Raw genomic sequence first — 26,415 nt, forward strand, 5'->3', positions numbered from 1 at the left:
ACTCCTGAACTCAGTCCTTCAGTTGCCAAATTGTCAGCACCATAATCACATTGAGAAAAACCATAGTTTTAAAATATCACCTATTTGGAAATATCATGTTTTTATCTCGATACTATTGCATTATTAATGTGATGTGTATGTTTTTTTATATTTTTAATGTTTTTATTATATGTTTTAAAATTTAAATACTGATATTTTCTTGAAATTTTCACAAAAAACAAATTTTAATATATCATGAGATTTTCTTTTGCTGAGAAAAATCCGACAATGATACTTCTGGCATGGGCATAGGGCAAGAAGGGCACGCCAGCCACCACCTTTTCTGGAGTTTGAGTTCCAAGCACAGAGCCAAGAAGGCCCAGGTTGACCAGGGATCTAAGTACCAAAACCTGTAGGACCCACAAAAAATGTAGCCCACATCATCCATTTGAAGTTGGCCTCTATTCAGAGGCTCCAGGCCCTTCTCCCCAAGACCACCCGTTATGCATTGTAACTAGTTTCCAGTTTACCAGATGAGACTTTATATTGGAAATTCTCTTACATTCCCTTTTGGGGAACTTGAACAGAGATAAAGAATAGATTGGGATGGAGCTGAGCACTGAATTCATCAACGTTGAGCGACCACCAAGTGATAGATGATGATTTGGCCAAGCCCCGATTAATAAGGCCACTTTTATCAGTTGTTTCCTAAACAGAAAGTACAAAACAAGGAGAGAGAGAGAGAGAGAGAGAGAGAGAGAGAGAGATGAAGAACTGGCATACAAGAGTCAGCAAAAAAGGTGTTGGCCAATTTTGGGAAAAGCTTTCATGAAAGACATCATTTACCCAAAACTAGCAGAGAACAGAGAGAGCGAGTGGTAAAAAAGCAATGACGACTAATAAATAAATAAATAAATAAACTATCAATACGCAAACACTGGATTCCATGTTTGATTTTATATATAGCAACAAATCGAAGTCTCATAGTAAACCATAATACATGTGGTAGACAAGCTGCGTGGGAGTCCGGATCAAATGTTTCGATATAATTTACATAATAACACAACCTATTCAACCGCAAGCCATTTGCTCATGCACGCTGAAGGATGAGTTCCAGCCACCCATTCTGCCACGGAAACCACTCCAGCACGACCAGAAATACCGAGCAGATATCATTTTTGGAGGTGGCTTCGCATGCCGCCTCAATCCGTGTCTTCCAGTGCAAAATCAGGTTCCGGTGGCTTCTGGAGTTTTACCAATTCCCTTGCACCGCCACCCGCACTCCTCATGTTCCTTAGTCTGTGAACGCCTCGGAGTGCATTAGCTGCAAACCGGGAGGCATAGATTGTTGCCCCAAGACTGGCCGAGCCAGCTGCAACAGAACCACTGTTCACCTCGCTGAATCCAGCACTTTCTTCTTCCTCTTCCATGCGACGGAATTCAGCATTCTTCCTCTTAGAGTAACGTCGCCATGCTGCTTGAATGAAACAGGCAGCCCATGTCCTCCACTGTTGTGAGTAGAAGCGAAATGTGTGCTGCACTTGTCTGCTGTGCAGGCGCCTGAATTGGCTTGCAACAAATTTCAACTCCTCGGCTATCAAAGCAAAGGCTTCAACTTCTGATAGTGCCTTTACGGTCCTAGTTGAAGATGGAAGGTTGCCACCTGATTTGGGATCTAAAGCCCAGGTCAGAAGCTCCTCACCACAGAAATCTCCTTCTTTTAGTAAGCCCCGATTAAAGAAGCCACTACGCCCTCCATCTGTTGTCACACTTTCTAGGCGACCGCGTATAATGAAGAGCATTTCATCCACAGGGTCTCCCTCCCTCACAATGTAAGTACCCTCAGTATACAAGGCTGGTTTAAGCCGCTCACATATAGCATCAAGCAAACGTTCATCCATGCTCTCAAACAGTGGGACCTGAATAAATGGATCGACAAAAAGAAACATGGGTGAAGTGAAGGTTTAATATGATATTAAAGGGAATGTGTGCATGGAGTAAATGCTCACCCTTCTGACCAAGGCTAAGCAAAGGTGGCGCTTAATATCCCTTCTTAGGTCTTTGGGAAGAGTCTGAACCAAGCTCTCCTCATCCACTCCTCGTGTCTCCAACCACTTGTACTGATCATACCTTCTCACGCGCTCTCTCAGATCTTTGGGGAGCAATCGGTGGTGCATCCATTGCTCTGAGTCATGCCTTTTCACTCTCATCTCTTCCAAACGAGTTGTTAGTGATTGCAGATAAGTCTGTCAATTGGAAACCAAATCATAAAGATACATGCTGGCCAGAAGAATTCATTTGTCATATACATGCAAAAAAATGGATTCACAACCATTATCGTGAAGTGGCTAAATCATAAAAAAAAAATGCTTGCCAGGCAACACATTCATGACTGTGCATCAGAAAAGCAGAGGATCTTACCATAGGCATATCTATGTTGACTTTACAGAGAAATGCCAGAATGAGGGGTCTTATAACAGAAAGCAATGGAAAGTATACAAGCCTAAAAAGTTAAAAACACAAATATAATGTGCATCAAAGTCAAATTCAGCTTGAATCCCAACGTGACTATAGTTTACCATTCTGGCAGGTTTGATCACAGTCCTCTCCGCCCCCCCCCCCCCCCTTCCCCTTTTGAGAAAAAAAATCCTGAATGAAGTCCTCATGACACTTAAAAGAAATGTGATTTCTTGCCATAACTTTTTTTCAGAAATTCAAACATGATTATCTAGAGAAATAGCTCTGGTAAACATTTTACATATACAAGAAATCAGGTTATGTTAAGACAGTCCACAGGATCTGATGAAGATATTTTTCTAGGGCAATACCATCTGGTTTGACATCTATGTGTGTGTATAGACATGTCATCTACATTGCCAAAAGACTGGAAAAATGTACCACATTGTGTCGACTCCAGCCACCTTGTGGCCAGTATTTTGCCTACACTGACAAAAAAAAGCTAATCAGTTTGTGACTTGCAAGGCAGCACCACCAAGATGGCTAGAGCAAAATGGATAGCACCGTCCAAAAGGAAAATTGCCGCTGCACACATTTTCCAAGTACATGTTCACACTCACAGAGACAGAGAGGGAGAGAGAGAGAGAGAGAGAGAGAGAGAATGGCCCAGAGTGGACTTGACAAGACATGATCAAACTAGAACATGATGAAGACTCTCCTCTAACACATGCATTAGGTTCGGGTAGATCTGATTATCTTAGACGAGAACCAACCCTTAGGATGTATCAAACAATCTTACCATGTAGATGCACTAAGATTGAATCAAATAGACGGATAGGGGATTCCTTATAGGAAAGGTTATGCTACATGGACAAGTATTTTTTTTTCATTTTTCAGAATTTGGAGTCTGTCAATAGCAGAAGACCATGCTGAAAACTCTCTCTCTCTCTCTCTCTCTCTCTCTCTCTCTCTCTCTCTCTCTCTCTCTCTCTCTCAAGTATGAGCAGGTTGCAATTGCCTGAAAACATGCAATCAAGATATCATACAAGTACAAAAAACAACAGAAACAGAAAAGAATGAAAATTTGCGCCCTTTTCATGTGTGTTTATCTGTACATGTAACTGCAAAAATTCAGAAAATGTACCTGCATGTTTCCAATGAGGAGAGCAAAGAGGATGAGACCAATTGTTGCAAGTGCAATAGAAAATATCACCTCTCCAAGGTAAGTGCTGGTTTGGAGACCTTGCCCTAGAGTACTGCAAGCAAAGATAGGTTAAACACTAGCCTCTGGAAGGCCATAAAAAGTTCACTAAAATTTTAAGATTCTGACATGCTGAAACAGGACAGGACCAAAATGTCAAATCATGTTTTGCTGCCACAAAAACATGGGAATATGTGGAACAAATGGACAAAGTTACACAGATGACTTCACAGGCTCCAGCAGACAACTGTTCAGAATTATCTCAAGATAATAACTTTCATTTGTAATGGAAAAGTGCAACTGGAGTGTTGTGCGATCGTAGAATGTCATTGCGGTTGAAGGGAAAGTTTTATAGGATGACTATTAAGCCCGCTTTACTATATGGTACGGAATGTTGGGCTGCCAAGAGACATCATATTCAAAAAATGAGTGTAGCTGAGATGCGTATGCTGAGATGGATGTGTGGAAATACAATAAAAGATAAGATTCGGAACGAGGAGATACGTAAGAAGGTAGGCGTTGCACCCATTGAAAATAAGATGAGAGAGAATCGTTTACGGTGGTTTGGACATATTCAGCGTAGGCCTAATGATGCTAAAGTTAGAAGAATGGAGAAATGGGAAAATATATTAGTTAAAAGAGGTCGGGGTAGGCCTAGGAAGACATGGATGGAGGTGATAGGAAAGGATATGAATGCTTTGAACCTCACCGAGGACATGGCATTGGATAGAAATGATTGGAGGAGAAGGATTCATGTGGAAGACCCAGAATGATTTTCTTTTTTGGTTCATATCGCCGACCCCAATTGTTTTGGGATGAAGGCGTAGTTGTTGTTGTTGTTGTAATAACTTCTTCATTTTAAAACTGCAGTTCATATTTCATTTCAAGTGCATTAATATTGCAGTCACTCGGAACCATGAGTACGACCATCATAAATTCATTAGTTTTATCTAGGTTCTTCCCTTTTTTCCTTAGTTATTTTGCGAATTGCCAATATTTTGGATTCCTTTTTCACCTATGGATAACAGCAAAAAAATATAAAAAAGCAATTTATCTTTTGTTCTAAAATTGTGTTAACAGTGAGTCATATATATATCCTAAATGATGATCCAGCAACCTTCTGCTGTTTCTCCCTTTCTTGAAATATCGTATACCTGACAAGTTAAAAGAACCATGACTCACGAACAAATCAAAAGGTCTTATCTTCTGCAGAAGAAAGTCAATCTTGATTTTGGTGTTAACATCAACATACAACACTCCAGGGGTCATATGGACCCGACCTTTGGTGGTTTTCAATTTTGGATCTGTATTGAAGACACAAGTTAGGGACCTCTTTCCAATATTTTTGCAGAATTTTAGCATAAATAATATAATATACCATTGGGTAAAAATGAGTTTGACTATTTGAGACTTGTTATCTTTGCACTTGCTGTTGGATATTGGTGATGGTATTTGCTTCATCCTTGAACATTAAATCTACAATTTGATCGTTCTGTGACTCGGTTGACTCAGCTTGGATCATCCAGTCACTGGGTCAAAAAACTGGTTGAACTCGTTTTTTACAAAACTCGGCCGAGTCATGGGCGAGTCAGCCTAGTCATGGGCGATCCATGCATATATATACATATACAATACATTTTATATATAATTACATATATTATATGAAATATAATATAAATATTATGTATATTATATATAAAAATATGGTTATACATGTATTAATAAAATTATACATTAAATATATTATAAAAAATATCATATAATGCATATTATATATAATATATTGGTAAAATACTATAAAATATAGATAGTATTGTGAAAGTATCTCCAATAAGATACTAATATCAAGACCTTAATATTCTTGATAATAGACCCACCACGAATGCACAATAAGAACACTTTAGAACACTTGTGCACAAAGGCACAACTCACAAATAACTCACAAATGCACAAATGCATAAAAACAATGGAATCGATTTATTGAGCACTTGGGCCTTGACTCAAAGCCATGAAAAATACAAAGGGGTGAAACCCCTATTTATAACAACACAAGAGGGGCCTTGGAGGGGCTCCACTCATAGACGTTGGAGCCCCTCCAACGGTCACAAATGTGACCGTTGGAGAGGGCCCAATGTCTATGTTAGTGGGCCCCCCAAGGTACCTTTTGGTACTTTACAAAAAGAAAATAAAAAATAAAAGAAAAAGAAAACTAAAATAAATTACAATCACATTCATAAAGTGAATGTGCGTAAAATAGAGGAAAAGACTAATCTACCCCTACGGCTAAACAAATAGAAATATATATTTTATATATATAATAAGTAGATACATATACATATATATTAATATATGTATATGTATTACCTTATATATATAAAATATATATATTACATTGAATGATTAGGTATATAATTTAACATCCCCCCTCAAACTTAGGGTAGGATGACCGAGAGTTTGCTAAGAAGAAAGTTGAAACGCGGAGCACACAAGGCTTTAGTGAAGAAATCCGCCAATTGATATTCGGACGTGACATAAGGAAGGTCAATGATCCCTTTGAGGTACACCTCCCAAACGTAGTGACAATCCATCTCTATGTGTTTGGTCCGCTCATGAAAAGTGTGATTTTTAGCAATATAAATCGCACTTTTGTTGTCACAACAAAGCTTGGTAGGCCCTTCAATAGTGATCCCCATGTCTTCCAACAACTGATGAATCCAAACAATTTTCATGGTAGTAGTCGCCATGGCACGATATTCCGCTTCAGTTGATGATAGAGACACATTTTGTTGCTTCTTGCATCTCCATGAGATTAATGAATCTCCTAAGAATACACAAAAACCAGTGGTGGAGTGACGGTTATTTGGGTCACCTCCCCAATCAGAGTCAGTATAAGCAATCAATCTTAACTCAGAAGAGGAGGACAGAAAAACTCCCTTATTACTAGTATGCTTTAGGTATCTTACGACACGTAAGATAGCACTCATGTGAACAGAAGTTGGTGCATGCTGAAATTGACTTGCTGTATGCACCGCATGTAAGATATCTGGTCTGGTGATACTTAGGTACATCAACGATCCTACTAGTTGCCTGTAGGGAGTAGGATCGAGGAGAGGAACACCATCATCAATCTTCATTTTAGCTCCTACTATAGCAGGAGTTTCACAAATTTTATCATCTGTAATACCTGACCTGTCAATAATCTCAGATGCAAGTTTAGTTTGAGACAAAAAATATCCTCTATGAGAGTATGCTACCTCAATACCCAAAAAATAAGTTAAGAAGCCTAAGTCAGACATTTCAAACTTATCCTTTAAAATGGATTTTATGCTTTTAATCCCTTTAGAATCGCTCCCAGTTATAAGCATGTCATCCACATAAAGTAGCAGAATAACAATCCCTGCATTAGATTTTCTAACAAATAAAAGCAGTATTAGTAAAGCAGGATGAAAAACCATTTTCTAACATTACGGAGTTAAACCTATCATACCAAGCCTTGGGAGCTTGTTTTAAACCATAAAGTGTTTTCCGAAGACGAAGCACTTTTCCTTTAGGAGACTCCATTCCAGGAGGAGCATCCATATATACTTCTTCGTTTAGATCTCCGTTTAAAAACGCATTCTTAACATCCATCTGATAGATGTTCCATTTATTGATAGAGGCAACGGTTATAAGACATCGGACGGTGACCATCTGAGCAACCGGGGCAAAAGTCTACTCATAATCAATCCCATATGTTTGACCATATCCTTTTCCAACTAAACGGGCCTTATATCTCTCAAGGGACCCATCACTCTTAGTTTTGACTTTAAACACCCATCTACACCCTATTGCTTTCTTGTCTTTAGGGAGGTCTTGAAACTCCCATGTCTTTGCTTTCTTTAGGGCTTCAAGTTCATTATTCATAGCGACAATCCATTCCGGACATTTTCGTGCTTCCTCGAAATCCCTAGGTTCTATGTAAGAGTGAATGGCGCTTAGACAAGCTCTATATTTTGGTGAGAAGGACTCATATGAGATGAACCTAGAAGGGGGTCTTCTTGATCTTTCGGTCCTACGAAGATTTCCTTCACTCGAAGGGGTAGACTCACTATCATATCTTTCAAGGGCACTTCTAAAAGTATTCCTATCTCTATGAGAGTAGGTTATAGGGTCTCTATGTGGTTCTTCATTGATGTGTTGATGAAGTGTTGAGGAATCAGAATGAGTTTCATTATTATTCAAGTCATTTTGTTTTGTTTCATCATCACTAGTATCATCATCTTCAGTTAATAAATTAAACAGAAAGGAATAGTCTATATTCTCGTCATTAGTTTCAAGTTTTTCGAAACCACTAATATTTTCCAAGAAGCTTACATTTCTGGAAACATATAGTTTATCACTTTTAATATCATAACAGCGAAAGCCTTTATGAGTTTCAGAATAACCAAGAAAAACACAAGGAATGGCCTTAGGGGAAAGTTTGTCATTTTTATCAGTAAGGACAAAACATTTACATCCAAAAACCCTTAACCTGCTATAATCAGGTTCTTTTTCGTATAATTTTTCAAATGGGGAAATCTTGTTCAAGTTTTTAGATGGAAGTCTATTTATGAGATAGACAGAAGTAAGGGCGGCCTCTGCCCAAAGTTTTTTCGGAATATTTTGAGAAATAAGAAAAGTTCGTGTGATTTCAATAATATGCCTATGTTTTCGTTCAGCCAACCCATTTTGTTGGGGGGGGGGGGGGGGGTTAGGACAAGACTTTTGATGGAGAATTCCATAATTTTCAAGATAGCTTTTGAATTCATTGGAAAGGTATTCACCACCCGAATCGGTTCTAAGAATTTTTAAATTTCCATTGAATTGATTTAAAACCATCATATGAAATGTTTTAAAAGTTGAAAAAACTTCATGTTTATGTTTAAGAAAATATATCCAACTAAACCTAGTGAAGTCGCCCACAAAGATAACATAGTAAGAGAAACCTCCCTTAGATATCACTGGAGCCGGACCCCATACATCGGAGTGAACGATTTCAAAAGGTTTTATTGTAAACATGGATCTTTGAGGAAAAGGAAGACTTCTCATTTTTCCAAGAATACATTCATTACAAACAAAATTTTCATTACAAAGATGCTTAATAAAAGGCAAATAAGAGATTTTAACAATATTGGGATGACCCAATCTCTTATGCCATACATGAATATCTTTGTTTTGAGCAACATTACAAAATTGATTCTTGGGAATTTTAAGAAAATCAACATAGTAGAGGTCTCCTCTCCTAGAGCCTTCCCCAATCAACTTCCCGGACTGGCGATCCTGTATCCAACATTTATCAGAAGAGAATTTTATATCGCAACCATAGTCCGAGAGTTGAGAAACGGAAAGTAGATTTAAGTTTAGTTTTGGTATAAGACGAATTTTTGGGATAAAGAAGTTTTGTTTTTCAAAATTGCCTATTCCTTTAATTTCAAGAGGTGTTCCATCCGCCGTTGAGACAAAAGATGGAAGACAATTTTTAGAATAATCAGAAAGAAAACAATGGCTTGGAGTCATATGAAACGAAGCACCGGAATCAAGTAGCCAAGATGTCTTACCGAGAGAGGAAGAGGATGACATAGCAGCTCCAGAAATGCCTCCTTTGAGAAGAGGTTGAAGAGCATCCATAATTTGATGAAGCAAAAGAGGTTCATTTGATGTCGAAGGTCGTTCCTCCGATTGGGATGCTAAAGCAGCGGCAAGGAATTTCTTCCATTTGGGACAATTGGGTTTGATATGCCCCGGTTCATTACAAAAATGGCAAGTTAATTTGCTATAATCTCTCTTGCCATATCGATCATTTTGCCCTTGATTTTTGAAATGAGGCGGTTTGTAGGTCTTCAAATTATTTCCGGGTCTTGACACAGCATTAACCACTTCATAATCACTTTGAGAAGGTGTAGCAAGGATGCTTGGGTTATTCTTACTGATCCCCATACGTGTTTCCTCACCACTTAGCTTGGTGATGACATCTTCAATAGAGGGAGATGTGAACGCAGATAGAAGAGAGGACCGAATTTGCTCAAATTCGGGTCTAAGACCATTTAGGAAGTTGAAAAATCGATCTTCCTCTAGTTGTTTGTGCCTTAATTCAATAGTTTCTCCGCTCTATTTTGGTTCGAGCATGGCAAGCTCGTCCCAAATAGATGATAATTCGGCAAAATATTCCCGAATGGATAAATCGTTTTGTTGAAGAGTCAAGGCTTTCTTTTGGAGATAGTATTTGTGAGACAAGTCCCTTGAAGTATACATTTTTTCAAGGTATAACCAAGCTTCGGAGGCCCTTTTAAACTTAATGATGTTGGCATTGATCTTGGTTTCAACGGATGAAAAAATTCAAGACAATATTTTGAAGTTCTTCATTTCCCACTCATCATGCTTTTTGGAATATTCTTCTAAGGCCTTTTGTCTATCTTCACCTTCAAGAATCTTAATCTCCCCTTTCTCTATAATAGAAAGTTTAGGTTCGGGTTCCGATATGGAACCTTGAACGTAGCCCCAAAGGCCTTTCCCTTTGATATAGGCTTCCATATTGCCAGCCCAAACATGGTAATTTGAACCACTAAGTTTAAACCCAAGGGAGAAGTGGGAGTCTTTTTCCCCCATTAGAGAGAAGAAAAGATAGAAAATAATGCGTACCTTAACGGATTTTCAAACTTTTCTTGACAAAAGTTGCTTCTAAAATATTGCCTGAAGCAAATGATATACTCCAAAACTTCACTAGCTTGAGGGCACGTTTTTCGAGGTACTTCACAAGTGGCGAGATGCACGATCCTCCTTTCAACGAGGTTCTGATACCATGTGAAAGTATCTCCAATAAGATACTAATATCAAGACCTTAATATTCTTGATAATAGACCCACCACGAATGCACAATAAGAACACTTTAGAACACTTTAGAACACTTGTGCACAAAGGCACAACTCACAAATAACTCACAAATACATAAAAACAATGGAATCGATTTATTGAGCACTTGGGCTTTGACTCAAAGCCATGAAAAATACAAAGGGGTGAAACCCCTATTTATAACAACACAAGAGGGGCCTTGGAGGGGCTCCACTCATAGACGTTAGAGCCCCTCCAACGGTCACAAATGTGACCGTTGGAGAGGGCCCAACGTCTATGTTAGTGGGCCCCCCATGGTACCTTTTGGTACTTTACAAAAAGAAAATAAAAAATAAAAGAAAAAGAAAACTAAAATAAATTACAATCACATTCATAAAGTGAATGTGCGTAAAATAGAGGAAAAGACTAATCTACTCCTACGGCTAAACAAATAGAAATATATATTTTATATATAGAATAAGTAGATACATATACATATATATTAATATATGTATATGTATTACCTTATATATATAATATATATATTACATTGAATGATTAGGTATATAATTTAACAAGTATATACATATACATATATTTATAGATTTTATATAAAATATAAAGTTAACATGACCTAGCTGAGTCACCGAGTTGACCCGGCCGAATCACGAGTCACTCATGGACGAGCTGAATGACGAGCCACTGGTTTTAAAACCATGGTTTACATCACCAGCATCCAAACTATGTCACAGGGACTCAGACAACTGGATGCCGCACACGCGTCAATGCGACACGATGCGGGTGCGCGTGCAGGTGCGGCACCCGGTGCGGTCAATCTGATGTCCAACTTTTGAACTTTATATATATATATATATAACTAGATTAGTAACTAGCTTTAGATTTTTTACTTTTTTATTTTTGGTTCAATTCCAATTAGTCAACCAATGTTGACTAGTCAAAATTAAGAGACATTGGGAGGGTCCAACGGCTCTATTTAGAGCCGTTGGGCATCTCCCAACATCTCTATTGAGGCCCTTTGGAATGTGTATATAAAGGGGTGAAACCCCCTCACTTATGTAATGCTTCTTGCATATTTGAGTCAATAACATAATATTTTTTTAAGCTGTTTCAGCCACCTTTAGTGGGTCTTGTGTGTGAGCTCATTTGTGGCTTTTTGTGTGTTCTTTTAGTGCTTTGGTGGAACTCTTTTGAGTGACCACTTTGACGATTTAGTGAACATCTTCGGAGGAACTTGTTTTCTTACATGGTATCAAAGCTTGGTGACCAAGCTGATTTTATTTTTCAGTGTATTAGGAAGTGTGCTCTTTATTGGTGGTACTCGCTTGGTGGTAGAGTGTTTGTGATCTTCTCTTTGTCTCCTCTTTATTTCTTTTTTTCTTTCCCTCTCCCTTTTCTCTATCTTTTGTTAAAAATAGATGACAATAAAAATGTCACCATAAAACCCATCAAGCTCATTGACACAAATTATGTAATATGGGCTTCAATCATGAAACACCTCATATGGGAAAAAAGATTGTGGGGATTAGTAGATGGGGTCCGATTCAGAATCCAAATTAATTCTTACTAAGATAAAAGGTGAAAAGGAAGTACATCAGGTTGAAAAAACCAATGTTATACTCAACTATGAGAAAAAATGAAAAAAATAAAGGTAGGAGTATGCCAAAATTATGTCTTGGCTCATTAGTAATGTCGATATCAAGAAGTGTTCTAGTCTTGCCAAATTTAAACATGCAAATAAGGCATGAGATTATCATAAAAGAATGTATAAAGATATTTCACATGTGTGCAATTTATAAGACAAAATTTGTACCATGACTCAAGAAGAAAGAAACATTAGATAATATTTTATTGAATTATCCGACCTTTTGAATGAGTTGGCTCTTTTTTAGCCTAGATGACATTGTCCCGATGATATAAAACTTTGTCCAAGACAAATTGATGCAGAACATTTCTATCAATTTATCAATGGCCTAAGACTGGGGTTTGAGTCTACCAAATCTGCTCTTCTTTATAGAGAGAAAGTTTTTTGTATTAAAGATACAATTAAAGAACTAAGTATGAAAGAAAATAGGGTTAAAAAGAAGACTTCTAAGAGTGATGATGACTCAGTTCTAGTCATATCTAAGCCAAGAAACTATGTCCATACTTACAAACCACCAAAGTATGAAAGACCAAACAATGATCTTTATGAAAAACAAGGCAATGAGTTTGAGAAGAAAAAATTTATTTGTTATTATTATCGCGAACCGGGACATGTCAAGACTTCTTGCACTAAGTTGAAGAGACCTTATGAGAAGAAGGTTGCCTTGGTTGCACAAGAGTCAAGTGAATTCAAAACTATGCAAGAATAACCATCGGGAACGTCCTTGACTCAACTTGTAAGGCTCTTAAACCCCTACTCAAAGGAGCTTCATCAACTAGAGTCGTGGTTTCGTCTGTTGGCATCTCTGATCCCGGTAATCTCTTTGGTTTCTTGACTCAAGTGCCTCATTTCATATGACACCAAATGGTAATATTTTATCTGAATGTCATAACTCAAGCGGATCAACTCATTGCTGCTGGGACATATCTTGAGATAAAGGGAACAGGATCGAAAATGTCTCTCAAAATTCAAAAAGGTTTTTTATTCAAAAAATTATATATATTCCTAAATTAAATTTAAATATCTGTCTCTCAATTCTCTATTGGTTGTCGGGTGTAGGATCGTCAGTCAGGTAAGCTGATTAGGGAAGGTCATAGAGAAGGAGGTCTATACTATATGATTTTTTTAAAAATACCCAAGAATACCTTTTGTTATAATTTTTAGGAGTTAGATTTGGATTTATGACATAAAAAGCGTAGCCATCTTAAAGTATCCAAAATTCAGCATTTTTCAAATATAGAAAAATTTTGTAATCTTGAAAATTTTACATGTGAAGATTGTATTCTTGGCAAAATGAAGATATTGTCATTTCAAGAAAGAACCTTTGTCTCTAAACGACCGCTTGAGTTAAGGTGTAGGATCGCCAATTAGGAAGCTGATTGGGGAAGGCCATAGAGAAGGAGGTTTATACTATATGGATTTTTTGGAAATACCCAAGAATACCTTTTGTTATAATGTTTAGAAACTAGATTTGGATTTATGACATAAAAGGCTTAGTCATCTTAATGTATCGAAAATTCAGCATTTTTCAAATATGAAAAAATTTTGTAATCTTGAAAATTTTATATGTGAAGACTGTATTGTTGACAAAATAAAGAGATTGCTATTTCAAGAAAGAATATTTTTTTCTACACGACCGCTTGAGTTAATACATTCGGATGTTTGGGGCCCAACAACTGTGACATTTAAGGGTGAGTTTGCATATTAAGTAATCTTTGTTGATGATTTTACTAGACATACTTGGATTTATTTTCTTAAACATAAATTTGAAATTTTTTTACATTTTTTAAATATTCCACAACTTGGTCAAAAATAAGTCTCAAAATGATATTTCTATCTTTCGCACTGATCTAGGGAGAAAATTTTTATCAAAAGAATTTAAAGACTCAAGAATTAAATGGTATCACATATCAAAAATCTTGTCCTTACACTCCGCAACAAAATAGTTTAGCTAAAAGAAAACATATACATATCATAGAGACCTAAAGAACTTTGCTTATTGCGAACCAAGTATCTAAAGATTTTTGAATTGAAGCCACACTAACTGAGATTATTTCATTAACATAATGTTATCTGTCTCCTTGAAAAATGTATCACCAATTGAAAAACTTTTTAAACTTGTCCCTTATTATTCTAGATTAAGAATTTTTTAGTGTAAATGTTTTATTTTTAGTGATAAAAATGATAAACTTTCTGCCTGTGTTATTCCTTATGTCTTTTTAGGGTATGCAAATAATCAAAAAGGCTACAAATGCTTTGACTTTAAAAATAAAAAGTTATATGTTTCAAGAATTGTGTTTTTCTTGAAAAAAGAGGTTTTTTGAATTTGAAAATCTTAAGAAAATAACTGAGTATTTTTTCTTGTTGGATCTAATTCCAAAGTTTGGTGATTGTGATATTGTTCTTGAGAAAAATCAATAAGTTAAAAATGATATAGTAAGTGAAGAAGAATCTCATGATAATGAGATGAGTGAAGAACAATCCCATAAGGATCAAAGTTGTATCCAATATTCCAGGTGTAATAATTTTGAACATCCATATACTCTTAAAAAATATACCAAAGATGAACACCATGTAGAAACACAAACTAGAAGGTCATCTAGAGTATCAAAATCCCCTAAAAATTTTGTGTCTTATGGCTTTTTCACCTAAGTATCAAGCCTACATTATGTTAATACATTCCTACATAGAACTCTTGAACTATGCTCAAGCAAAAGAACATCCTGAATGGGTAGAAGCCCTGAGGGTAGAATTAGATGCTTTAGAAAAGGCAAATATTTGGATTATACAAGATATTCTCCCAAAAAAGAAACCTATATGTTGTCAATGAGTATATAAAGTAAAAATCAAGAGTGATGGAACTCTTAAAAGGTACAAAACTAGATTAGTTTTCAAGAAATATTCCCAAGAGTATGAAATAGATTATGCGAAAACTTTTGGCCCAATTGCTAGGATGACCACAGTTAGGACCTAGTAATCCTGTTAAAATACATGTATTTATATATATATATATATGTAAAATACCTGATAGGGGTATTTTTGTTTTTTTACATAATTGTTTCTAGAAACAACTATTTATTAATTAGGTTATTTTATCTTTTTTATTTTTTGTATTTTTCTTCTTTTTTAAACCCTTTTTTTACCCACATTGGAGGTCCCACATAGAGTTGTTGGGACACCCACCGGTCACAAAAGTGACCGTTGGGGGATCCCAATGTCTCTATGGGGAGCCCCCAATGGCTCTCATTTTTGCTCTTTTTTGTTGTATAAATAAGGGTCATCCTTCCTTGTATTTGTTATGCTTTTGAGCTCTCATTCAATAAAGATCCTATATTTTTTATGCATAGCCTTTTGAAGGCCTCTTGTATTGTCCCTTAGCAGACTATTTCTATATTCTCTCTTGTGTGTTAGTGTTTGTCCACTATTGGACCTTGTGAATGCATTAAGCATTCTTGTTTTACATTTTTGCATACTTCATTACATAGTATCAAAGTCATACGGTTCTTGGAGCTAAAGTCGTGACATCACTTTTCCACTTCTCATATCTTATCCGCAATGGAATCAAAGATTGACCTATCCTTCAAGCTCAATAGAAAAAACTACATTATGTGGGCATCTGCAATGGAGAATAACCTCAAAAGAAAAAAACTTTGAGGTTATGTAATGGGTTCTATTCCGGAACCTCAATTAAAGTTCACCAAGATGAAAGGAAGTCAAGAGAAGGCTCTTGAAGAAGATGTTCGCCTCAAGGCCATTGAAGAACACCAAAGAAAGGTGAAGGATTGAGAGAGTAACCATGCAAAGATTCTTGCATGATTCATGAATAATGTAGAGCTCAAGGTATATGCAAATATTGTTAAATTTCGTAGAGCCAACGAGGCTTGATTTTTTATAAAGGGTATGTATACCCAAAAAGATCTTGCAAGGGCATACGTCTTTAAGAGAAAGTAAGAACTAGTAAGCAAGGGGATTTGTTTGATGCAACCTAAGAGGGTTTACATTTTCTAAGAGAGTTGCCTCGCTCCTCGAGGTATCATCTCGCTCAGGTTAAGGGTTAAACATGAACTGTTTCTGCAAAATGTCATCTGTTTTAAAAGTTGATTTAGTCTCAGCAATGAGACGCCCAAGATCATCCCTTTTCAAAGCTTTAGGGAACCCCCTTTCTTCCTTTTGCAAACCCCTCTCAGATTTGTTGTCCAAACTCTGAAGGTCCCATCATGGTTTCTTCACTCAAGGATTCCATATGTTCGTCCCTTTCAGGTTAAGGGTTAAGCCTGAACCTCGTTCCTCGAGGTATTGTCCCTTTCAGGTTAAGGGTTAAGCCTTAACCTCATTTTTTCACGAGGTATCATCCATTCAGGTTGGGGTCAAACCTGAATCTCGTTTCGACGAGGTAGTTCTACCAGTCCCATCATGGTTTTTCTCTGTCATGGAATCCATGCCCTTCATATCCATCCAAGGAAAGGATTGTACCTGAGCTTCATCTCACGAGGCATTTTTCTCAAAAATGTCCCATCAACGTCTTCATGTATTCCTTTCCCATTCAGGTAAGGGTAGAACCTGAAATTTATCTTGAGATATCTTCGTCTCATCCAGGTTAAGGGCTAAACCTAATTCATTCCAAAAAGATTGTCTTGTCTCACCCATGAGACTTGATCAAAATTCCTATTTTCACCATTTCGGGATTTTCATCCCAAAGTCCCATCATGATTTCTTCATTCTCTGTTATCCAATTATATCATTTTCGAGGATTTTGTCTCCCCAAAGCCATTCAGGATAAGGTGTTAGGCCTAAGAATGATGATTTCAAAATAATTCTTCCACACCCAGTTCAGATTTGCTAACTAGAGCATTTTTCAAATTTTGGACTGTTTTCTTTGCCACTAAGCTCGGCTTTCAACCGGCTTACTAGCAAAGAGGGGCATCTGTGAACACCCTAAATTTTTCAAAATTTATAAAAAATTCTCTTTTTGCCCCTGACCTTCATTTCCTGAATGATTGAGTCAATTTTGATCAAAATTTCACTTATTTCTTGGATTCACTAGAATCCAAATCCATTTTCTATATCTGACTCAATTCTGGATCCGGATCTAGTGTCAAAGTCAAAATCTGAGCCCTGTTATCCAATTTCCGAAATCAAAATTATAAAAATACAAAAATAATCTTTAAATGGCTCAGACAGTTCATCCGGTATCCATTTGGATCCACTCTTCCATTTTTCTCAATTCGAGATCCAAAACTCGAACATTTCCTTAAAAACTCTGGATCCAAACCCGTTTTCTGAGAAATTTCCAAAGTTTAACCCTGCATTATCAGAGAACCCTTCTTTTGTAAATATTTTTAAATTTTGCAAAAATAGTTTAAAATCCTTCATTTTCTCATAGTTTTAAAGTTTTTAATTCAAAAATACAAAAAATAGAAAATATAAAGAAAAAGAATAAAAAAGAAAAAAAAAAGAAAATACAAAAGAATAGGTTTTAGAAACCCCTCTTTTGAAAGTGGTTTTTGCTAAAAAACCCTTTTTCAGGAAAACTTTTGAAAATGACACCGTTTTGAAAACTTTCAAAAATTTGAAGGACCCGAATTGTAAGATGTGTAACGGCCTCTCGTTATAAAAGAGAGACCGCAGGGGGTGTCGAGATCATCCAGCTTTTGCCTCTCCATCCGATCCACTTTGCGCCATTCTCCTTTCACGCATCCTTTAGCCTCTCCTTCTCTCGATCAAGCCTCTTTCCCTCTTCTTCTTCTCCATCGAAAGAAGAGTCTAAGAAGAAGACAGAAGGGAAGTTCCTTTCGGCTCCTGCAACGCAAAGCACTTAGGTAAGTCGCCATCCACCTCCCCTCTGGCTATTTTCCTTCTTGGCAATTTTTGTTTAACAGTATCGCTTATTTTTCATAGTTCTCCTTTTATTTTATTTTTCTTTGTCTTTTTTCTTCTATTGTTTCCGATTCTTTTCTTTTTTTTTAATTCTCCTGTTCTTGCCCTCATTAGAGCATCCACATAGCATCGATCTTACATATAGCAAGTATCGATCTATGTAAATGTGCAACATCAAAATGAACGAATGCATTCCAACATTTTCCTTTTGTTTTATAATTTATTTATTCTTATTCTGTTTGCATATAAGACTATTATAGTGCTCTAAATCCTCTAATGGGATGAGTTAGCTCTTTTGGAGCCTAAATGGGTGGCTATAGAAGATGTAGAGCTTAGACAAAAGCAAATGGAACAAGAAAGATTGTTTCAATTTCTATTTAGGCTTCGTCTCGAATTTGAACAAGGTCCTCTCTTCTACATAGATCCACTCTTCCTCCTTTGGAAGATGTCATTGTTGAAATTACTCAAGAAGAAACTTGGCTTGGCATGAGTAAAAGTGTAGATGAAGTTCTTGTCGTGTTTAAACCCGACAATAATGTTAAAATATGCAAACCACCATATTTTGGAAAACAAAGAAACTATAATGGAGGTAGAAAGATAATTGTTTGTCATCATTGCTATGAGTCGGGTCATATTAAATTTGCTTGACCAAGATTAAATGAAATTTTCAAGCCTAAGGTTGCTTCCATCGAAGAATCAACCACAAAAGAAGATGAAGGCAAGAACAGAGATCTCAAAGAAACTATTGGTCAAATATCCATGGTTCTACAACAAATACTCAAAGTTACCTCCTCAATATTGGGTGTCGTCATTGCCTCTACATCCCCACCTAGTACGTATTCTTGGATCTTAGATTTTGGGATATCTTTTCATATGACTCTTCATGAAAATGCTTTAACCGATGTATGCACCAATTCAAAAATATTTTGTGTTTCTAAAAATTAAAGGTATAGGAACACTAGATTCTAAAGTTTCTCAAAAAAAAATTATTTTAAAAGTAAGAGTAGTTCCAAAATTAAACCTGAACCTTTTTTCGGTTTCCTAAATTGCCGACCATGAATGTAAAGTATCTTTCTCATCTAATGGTTGCTTTGTGCAGAATCTCCAGTTTGGGAAGCAGATTGGGCAAGGCCATAAGAAGGGAGACCTCTACTATATGGATTATTTGACTCTTCCTATAAACTCTTTTTGTACTTATGTTCAAGACAAAAGCATTGAAACTTGGCATAAAAGACTTGGACATCCAAGTTACTCAAAAATGTATCTTTTTTCCTTTTGAAAACAAATTTTGTAAAGAAAAAGATATAAATTGCAAAGATTGCATTTTTGGAAAAATGAAGTCTATTTCATTTTCAACTAGAACCTTCATTACTACAAGACCTTTTGAATTGGTGCATTCGGATGTTTGGGGTTCATCTCCTGTGATATCTAAAGGTGGTTATTCATATTACGTAACACTCATTGATGACTTCACTAGATATGTATGAATTATTTTCTTAATCTAAAATTGATAATTTTTTCCTTCTTTAAAGAATTTTGAATAAAAATACAAAATCAATTTCAAAGTAGCATCCATTCTTAGATCTGATTCGAGTGGAGAATATATTTCCAATGAATTTCAAGATTAACTAAAGCAAAATGACATTTGTCATCAAAGGTCTTATTCTAGAACTTCACAACAAAATGGGTTAGCGGAAAGAAAACATAGGCATACTATAGAAATCGCTAAAACATTGCTTATTTCTAAAAATATTCCTAAAAAGTTTTGGGCCTAAGTCGTTTTAACTTTCATTTATTTAATAAATCGTATGCCATCTTCAAACTTAAAAAATATCTTCCCTTATGAAAAACTCTTTAAAATCACACCTGATTTCAATCGCCTTCGTATTTTTTGGTGCAAATGTTTTATTCTTTTGCATAAAAGAGATAAGTTATCTCTAAAGAAAATTGAATGTGTTTTCCTTGGATACAGTGAAAATAAAAAAGGATATAGATGCTTTGATTACAAAAATAATAAACTCTGTCTCAAAATATGTAACCTTCTTAGAAGATGAAAATGGATTTGAAACTCTTGACAAGAAAAAAGAAATTGACTATATGTTTTTATATGATCTTTCCCCAATGAAAGATATGTATGATGATTATTTAAATCATTTTGAAGTAATGAATGATACATCATGAAGTATCTAATATTGAAACATCACCAAGTAGTGATGACATCGTTGATAAAAATCTCCAAGTTTATTCCCGACGAGAACAAGATAGACCTATTAGTGCTTTAGAAAAAAAATCTCAAAATAATACACCTATAGAAGAAACCTCTATTAGGCGATCTACTAGAGAATCCATTTCACCAAATAGATTTGTGTCATATGAATCACTTACACCTAATTATAGGGCTTGTCTAATAACTTTACACTTATATCATGAACCGACACATTTTAATCAAGCAAAAAATATACCACATTGGATTGAAGCCATGAAAACTGAACTAGATGCTCTCAAGAAAGCTAACACTTGGGAAATAGTCAAACTTCCTCTAAACAAAAACATATTTGATGTCGGTGGTTTTTTAAGTTAAGACTAAAAGTAATGGTTCTTTAGAACGATATAAAGTCGGATTAATAGCTAAAGGATATTCACAAGAATACGGTATTGATTATAAGAAAACTTTTGCACCCGTAGCTAGAATGACTAGTGTTAGAACCTTAATAGTTATAGCTGTAATGAGATATTGCGGAAATATAAAGAGTGTTTATAAGAACTTGCAACAATGAATTAAAGAGACAATTCTCACAAATCCACTAAGGGACAATACAAACACAAGCCTTTAAGAAGGCAAAAATATAAAAAGTCTCTTATTAAAAAGAGAGAGAGAGCTCTCAAGCAATATGGAATACATGGGGTTCACCCCTATTTATACAAGAGAGAGTGAGAGAAAAGGAGGGCCAAAAGGCCTCAAAAAAAGAGCCAAAAGGGGGCTCCCATGGAGTCGTTGGGAGCCCCCAACAGTCACATTTTGTGACCGTTGGGGGCTCCAACGACTCTATGGTTGGAGCCCCTTTTGATTTATAAAAAACAAAAAAGAAAAAATAAGAATTAAAGATTACATTGGCTGAAAAAATAAAATAGTTGTTTTCTAAAACAACTATGTGAAAAGACAGAAATACCCCTAACAGGTTTTGATGATATATAAATATATATATATATATATATATATAAAAGAGTACATGTTTTAACACCCCCCCTCAAACTTTACGGGGAGATGACGGAAAGTTTGCCAAGAAGGAACATTAAGCGGGGAGCAGGAAGAGCTTTAATAAAGAAGTCTGCCAACTGATATTCGGAAGTGACATATGGTAAAGCAATTGTGTCTCGTAAAAATTCATCCCGAACATAGTGGCAATCCATCTCGATATGTTTGGTACGGTCATGGAAGGTATGGTTGCTTGCAATATAGATGGCACTCTTGTTGTCGCAACATAGCTTTGAGGCTTCAGTAATATCAACCCCCATGTCTTTGAGAAGACTGCGAAGCCAAACTAGTTTCATTGTTGTGGTTGTCATAGCCCGGTATTCAGCTTCAGTAGACGATAATGAGACTTTCTGTTGCTTCTTGCATCTCCAGGCAATTAAGGAATCTCCTAAAAAGACACAAACACTGGTAGTTGAGATTCTATCATTAGGGTTACCTCCCCAATCTGCATCAGTATAAGCAAGAAGATTTAAGGAAGAAGATGATGATAGAAATAGCCCTTTATTTATAATGTTTTTGATGTATCGAATGATCCGGAGCACGGCGCTCATATGCACAGTTGTAGGAGCATGCTGAAATTAACTTGCAGAGTGAACCGCATGAGCGATGTCTGGTCTGGTGATGGTTAGGTATGTGAGAGATCCAATGAGTTGTCCGCAGGAAGTGGGATCTTCCAGAAGAACTTCGTCCTCCAACCTTAATTTGGCATTAATGACCTCTGGAGTTTCTACCTTTTTATCATCTGAAATGCCAGACTTAGTACATATATCAGCAGCAAGCTTCATCTGTGACAAAATATATCCTCGCGGAGAATATGCGACTTCAATACCAAGAAAATATCTGAGAAAGCCAAAATCAGACATGTCAAAATTATTTTTTAAAATGTTTTTAACATTAACAATACTATTTTGATCATTCCCAGTGATAATCATGTCATCAACATAAAGCAATAAGATAACAATACCAGTACCTGCACTTTTAACAAAGAGACCAGTGTCAGTATAACAGGAATGAAATCCTAATGTAACCATGATATCACTAAAACGATCATACCAAGCCTTAGGGGCTTGTTTAAGACCATATAAGGCTTTTAAAAGTTTAAGGGTTTGACCTTGACCAATATTGATTCCAGGTGGTGGATCCATATACACTTCATTTAAATTCCCATTTAGAAATGCATTTTTCACATCGAGTTGATATATAGGCCATTTTTTTGTTGAGGCGACAGCTATTAGAGTCCTGACACTAGCCATACGTGCTATAGGAGCGAATGTTTCCTCATAGTCAATTCCATATTCCTGTGAATATCCCTTGGCTACTAACCTGGCTTATATCTTTCAAGGGATCCATCGCTTTTAGTTTTAACTTAAGACCCAGCGACATCCAATAGGTTTTTTATGTGAAGGATATGTCCCAAGTTTTAGCCTTTTGTAGGGCATCTAATTCTATTTTCATTGCTTCAACCCAATGTGGTAGAGTCTTAGCTTGGTTATAATGAGCGGGTTCAAAATACGAATGTAAAGTTATTAATCATGCCCGATAATTGGGTGCTAAAGACTCATAAGATACAAATCTATTGGGTGGTATTGATTCTCTCGAAAAGCGCCTAATGAGAGATTCTTCCAAAGATTCGAAAATTTGAGAGAATTTCTCTAAAGCACTAATGGGCCTTTCTTGATCTCTTCGAGAGTAAACATTAATGTTTTCATTATTAGGACCACTATTTGGTGGTGTTATATCACAGTTGGACACTTCACAAGTGTCCTCTATATTTTCAAGATGATTCATAGAAGCATCATTTATGTCATCAATAAGATCACGTAAAAACATATAATTAATTTCATGTGATTTTTCTATGTTTTCAAAACCATTCTCATCTTCTAAGAAGGTTACATCTTTTGAAACATAAAGTTTGTCATTTTTAAAATCAAAACACATATAGCCTTTTAGATTTTCCTAATAACCAAGAAAAACACATTCAATTAACTTTGGAGATAACTTATCTCTCTTATATAAGAGAACAAAGCATTTACAACCAAAGATGCAGAGGCGATTGAGGTTAGAACGGCTTCGGCCCAAAATTTTTTTGTAATATTTCTAGAAACAAACAATGTTCTAGCGGTTTCTATAATGTGCCTATGCTTTCTTTCCGCTAGTCTGTTTTGTTGTAGAGTCTGAGGGCATGATTTTTTATGACAAATTTCATTTTTGGTTAAATAGTTTTAAAATTCATTAGACAAGTATTCACCACCGGAATCGGTTCTCAAAGTGGATATGTTACTTTGAAATTGGTTTTGAATGTTCATATGAAACTCTTTAAAGAAGGAAAAAACTTCTGATTTATGACTAAGGAAATAAATCCAAACATATCGAGTAAAGTCATCGATGAAAGTGACATAGTAAAAGTAACCCCCTTTAGACATAATCGGAGATGGACCCCAAACATCCGAGTGCACCAATTCAAAGGGTCTTGAAGAAAGAAAAGTTATAGTTGGGAAAAGAATAAACTTCATTTTTCCAAAAAAGACAATCTTTGCAATTAATGTCTTTTTCCTTACAAAATTTGTTTCCAAATGGAAAAAGATACAGTTTTTAATAGCTTGGATGACCAAACCTTTTATGCCAAGTTTCAATACTTTTTCTCTTGGACATAAGAACAAAAAGAATTTGAAGGAAGGTTTAGATGGTCCATATAGTAGAGGTCTCCCTTCCTATGGCCTTGCCCAATCTGCTTCCCGGACTGGAGATCCTGCATAAAACAACTATTAGATAAGAAAGATATTTCACATCCATGGTCGGCAATTTGGGAAACCGAAAATAGGTTTAAATTTAATTTTGAAACTCTAACTTTTGGGACAAAAAGATTTTGAGAATTTTTGGTGTTTAGAGTTCCAATACTAGAAATTTTCAAAAGAGTTTCATCGGTCGCAGTAACACAAGATCCTTTTGAATTGGCGCAAACATCAACTAATGCATTTTCATAATGAGTCATATGAAAAGAGGCTTCAGAGTCTAAGATCCAAGAGTACATACCGGGTGATGATGTAGACGCAATAGCCGCACCCGATGTGGAGGAAGTAGCTTTAAGGATTTGTTGAAGAGCCATGGATATTTGACCAAGGGTATCTTTGAGATCACCATTCTTGCCTTCATCTTCTTTGGTGGTAGATTCTTCAAGAAAGGTCACCTTAGGCTCGAAAGTTCCATTGAGCTTTGGGCAAGCGGGTTTAATGTGACCCGGCTCATAATAATGATGGCAAACAATCATTTTTCTTCCTCCATTGTAGTTTCTTTGTTTACCAAAGTGGGGGGTTTATAGGTTTTTACAATGTTGTCGGGTTTGGATACGGCAAGCACTTCATCAACATGTTTACTCATGCCAAGCCTTGTCTCCTCTTGAGTGATTTTGGCAATGGCATCCTCAATTAGAGGAAAGATCTATGGAGAAGTGAGAATCTCACTTGCTCAAATTCAGGATGTAGCCCAAAAAGAAATTTGAACAATCATTCTTGTTTCATTTGCTTTTGTCTTAATTCAACATCTTCCATAGCAACCCATTTTGGCTCTAAAAGAGCCAATTCATCCCATAGTGGATTTAAGGTACTATAAAAGTCTTAAATGCTAGAGTCACCTTGTTTGGTGGTTCTAATCTTTTCTTGCAAAAAATACGCTCTTACAAGATCCTTACATACCCTTTATAAAGAATCAAGCCTCATTGGCCTGACAAAATTTAGCTATATTAGCACATACCTTGAGTTCGACATTGCTCATAAACCACGCAAGGATTTTTACGTGATTGCTTTCTCAATCTTCCACTTCTTTTTTATGATTTTCAATGGCCTTGAGACCAGAATCTCCTTCAAGTGATTTTTCTTGACCTCCTTCGTTTTTTGTGAACTTAAGTTTAGGTTTTGGAACGGTACCCATGACAAATCCCCAAAGTTTCTTTCCCTTGAGGTTGTTTTCCATTGTCGATGCCCACATCATGTAATTCTTCCCATTGAGCTTGAAGGATAGGTCGATCTTTGCCTCCATGATGATTCTAAGAAGTGAGAAGAGAAGAGATACACAAAATATGAGATATACGTACCACACTTTATTTCCAAGAACCGAGTGGCTTTGATACCATGTAATGAGATATTGCGGAAATATAAAGAGTGCTTATAAGCACTTGCAACAATGAATAAAAGAGACGGTTCTCACAAATCCACTAAGGGACAATACAAACACAAGCCTTTAAGAAGGCAAAATTATAAAAAGTCTCTTATTAAAAAAAGAGAGAGAGCTCTCAAGCAATATGGAATACATGGGGTTCACCCCTATTTATACAAGAGAGAGTGAGAGAAAAGGAGGGCCAAAGGGCCTCAAAAGAAGAGCCAAAAGGGGGCTCCCATGGAGTCGTTGGGAGCCCCCAACGGTCACATTAACGACTATATGGTTGGAGCCCCTTTTGATTTATAAAAAACAAAAAAGAAAAAAGAAAAAAGAAAAAAATAAGAATTAAAGATTACATTGGCTGAAAAAATAAAATAGTTGTTTTCTAAAACAACTATGTGAAAAGACAGAAATACCCTTATCGGGTTTTGATAATATATGTATATATATATATATATAAACGAGTACATATTTTAACAGTAGCATCAACTAAAAAATGGCCAATATATCAATTGGATGTTAAAAATGTGTTTCTTATATATGGATCCTCCGCCGGGATTTAACATTAGACAAGGTCAAACTCTTGAACTTTTAAAAGCATTATATGGTTTTAAGCAAGCTCCCAAGGCATGGTATGATAGATTTAGTGATGTAATGATTAAACTGGGTTTTCATTCATGCTATAATGACATTGTTCTCTTTGTGAAAAGTGCAAGAACTAATATTATTGTTCTTTTATTTTATGTCGATGATATGATTATTACAGGAAATGATCAAGTTGGTATTTGTAATGTTAAAAGATAGCTTTGATATGTCTGATTTAGGATTCTTAAGATACTTCTTAAGAATTGAAGTTGCATATTCTTCTCGAGGATATATACTTTATATGTACTAAATCTGGCATTTCAGACGATAAGAAGGTGGAGACTCTTGAAGTGATCAGTGCAAAATTAAGACTAGAGGATGGGGTTCTTCTAGAAG

The 26,415-nt window shown here is 36.0% G+C and overlaps 1 protein-coding gene across 2 annotated transcripts in view; it reads right to left on the minus strand.

Moving 5' to 3' along the window:
- Nucleotides 1-917: 917 nt before the first annotated feature.
- LOC149829567 (putative cyclic nucleotide-gated ion channel 5) overlaps nt 918-26,415 on the minus strand; it is a 93,281-nt gene continuing 67,783 nt past the window's right edge. For both annotated transcript variants that reach the window (XM_090016022.1, XM_090016021.1), the window contains exons 6-8: nt 3,581-3,692; nt 1,989-2,225; nt 918-1,898 (exon numbers count right to left, since the gene is read on the minus strand). In XM_090016022.1, the coding sequence (XP_089872148.1) occupies nt 1,182-1,898; nt 1,989-2,225; nt 3,581-3,692 (1,066 nt within the window). In that variant the 3' untranslated portion in view covers nt 918-1,181. The remainder of the gene's footprint in view (nt 1,899-1,988; nt 2,226-3,580; nt 3,693-26,415) is intronic.

This window comes from Nuphar pumila, chromosome 8 (assembly GCF_984573655.1).
Source record: "Nuphar pumila chromosome 8, dmNupPumi1.hap1.1, whole genome shotgun sequence".
In the NCBI taxonomy this organism is placed as follows: Eukaryota; Viridiplantae; Streptophyta; class Magnoliopsida; order Nymphaeales; family Nymphaeaceae; genus Nuphar; species Nuphar pumila.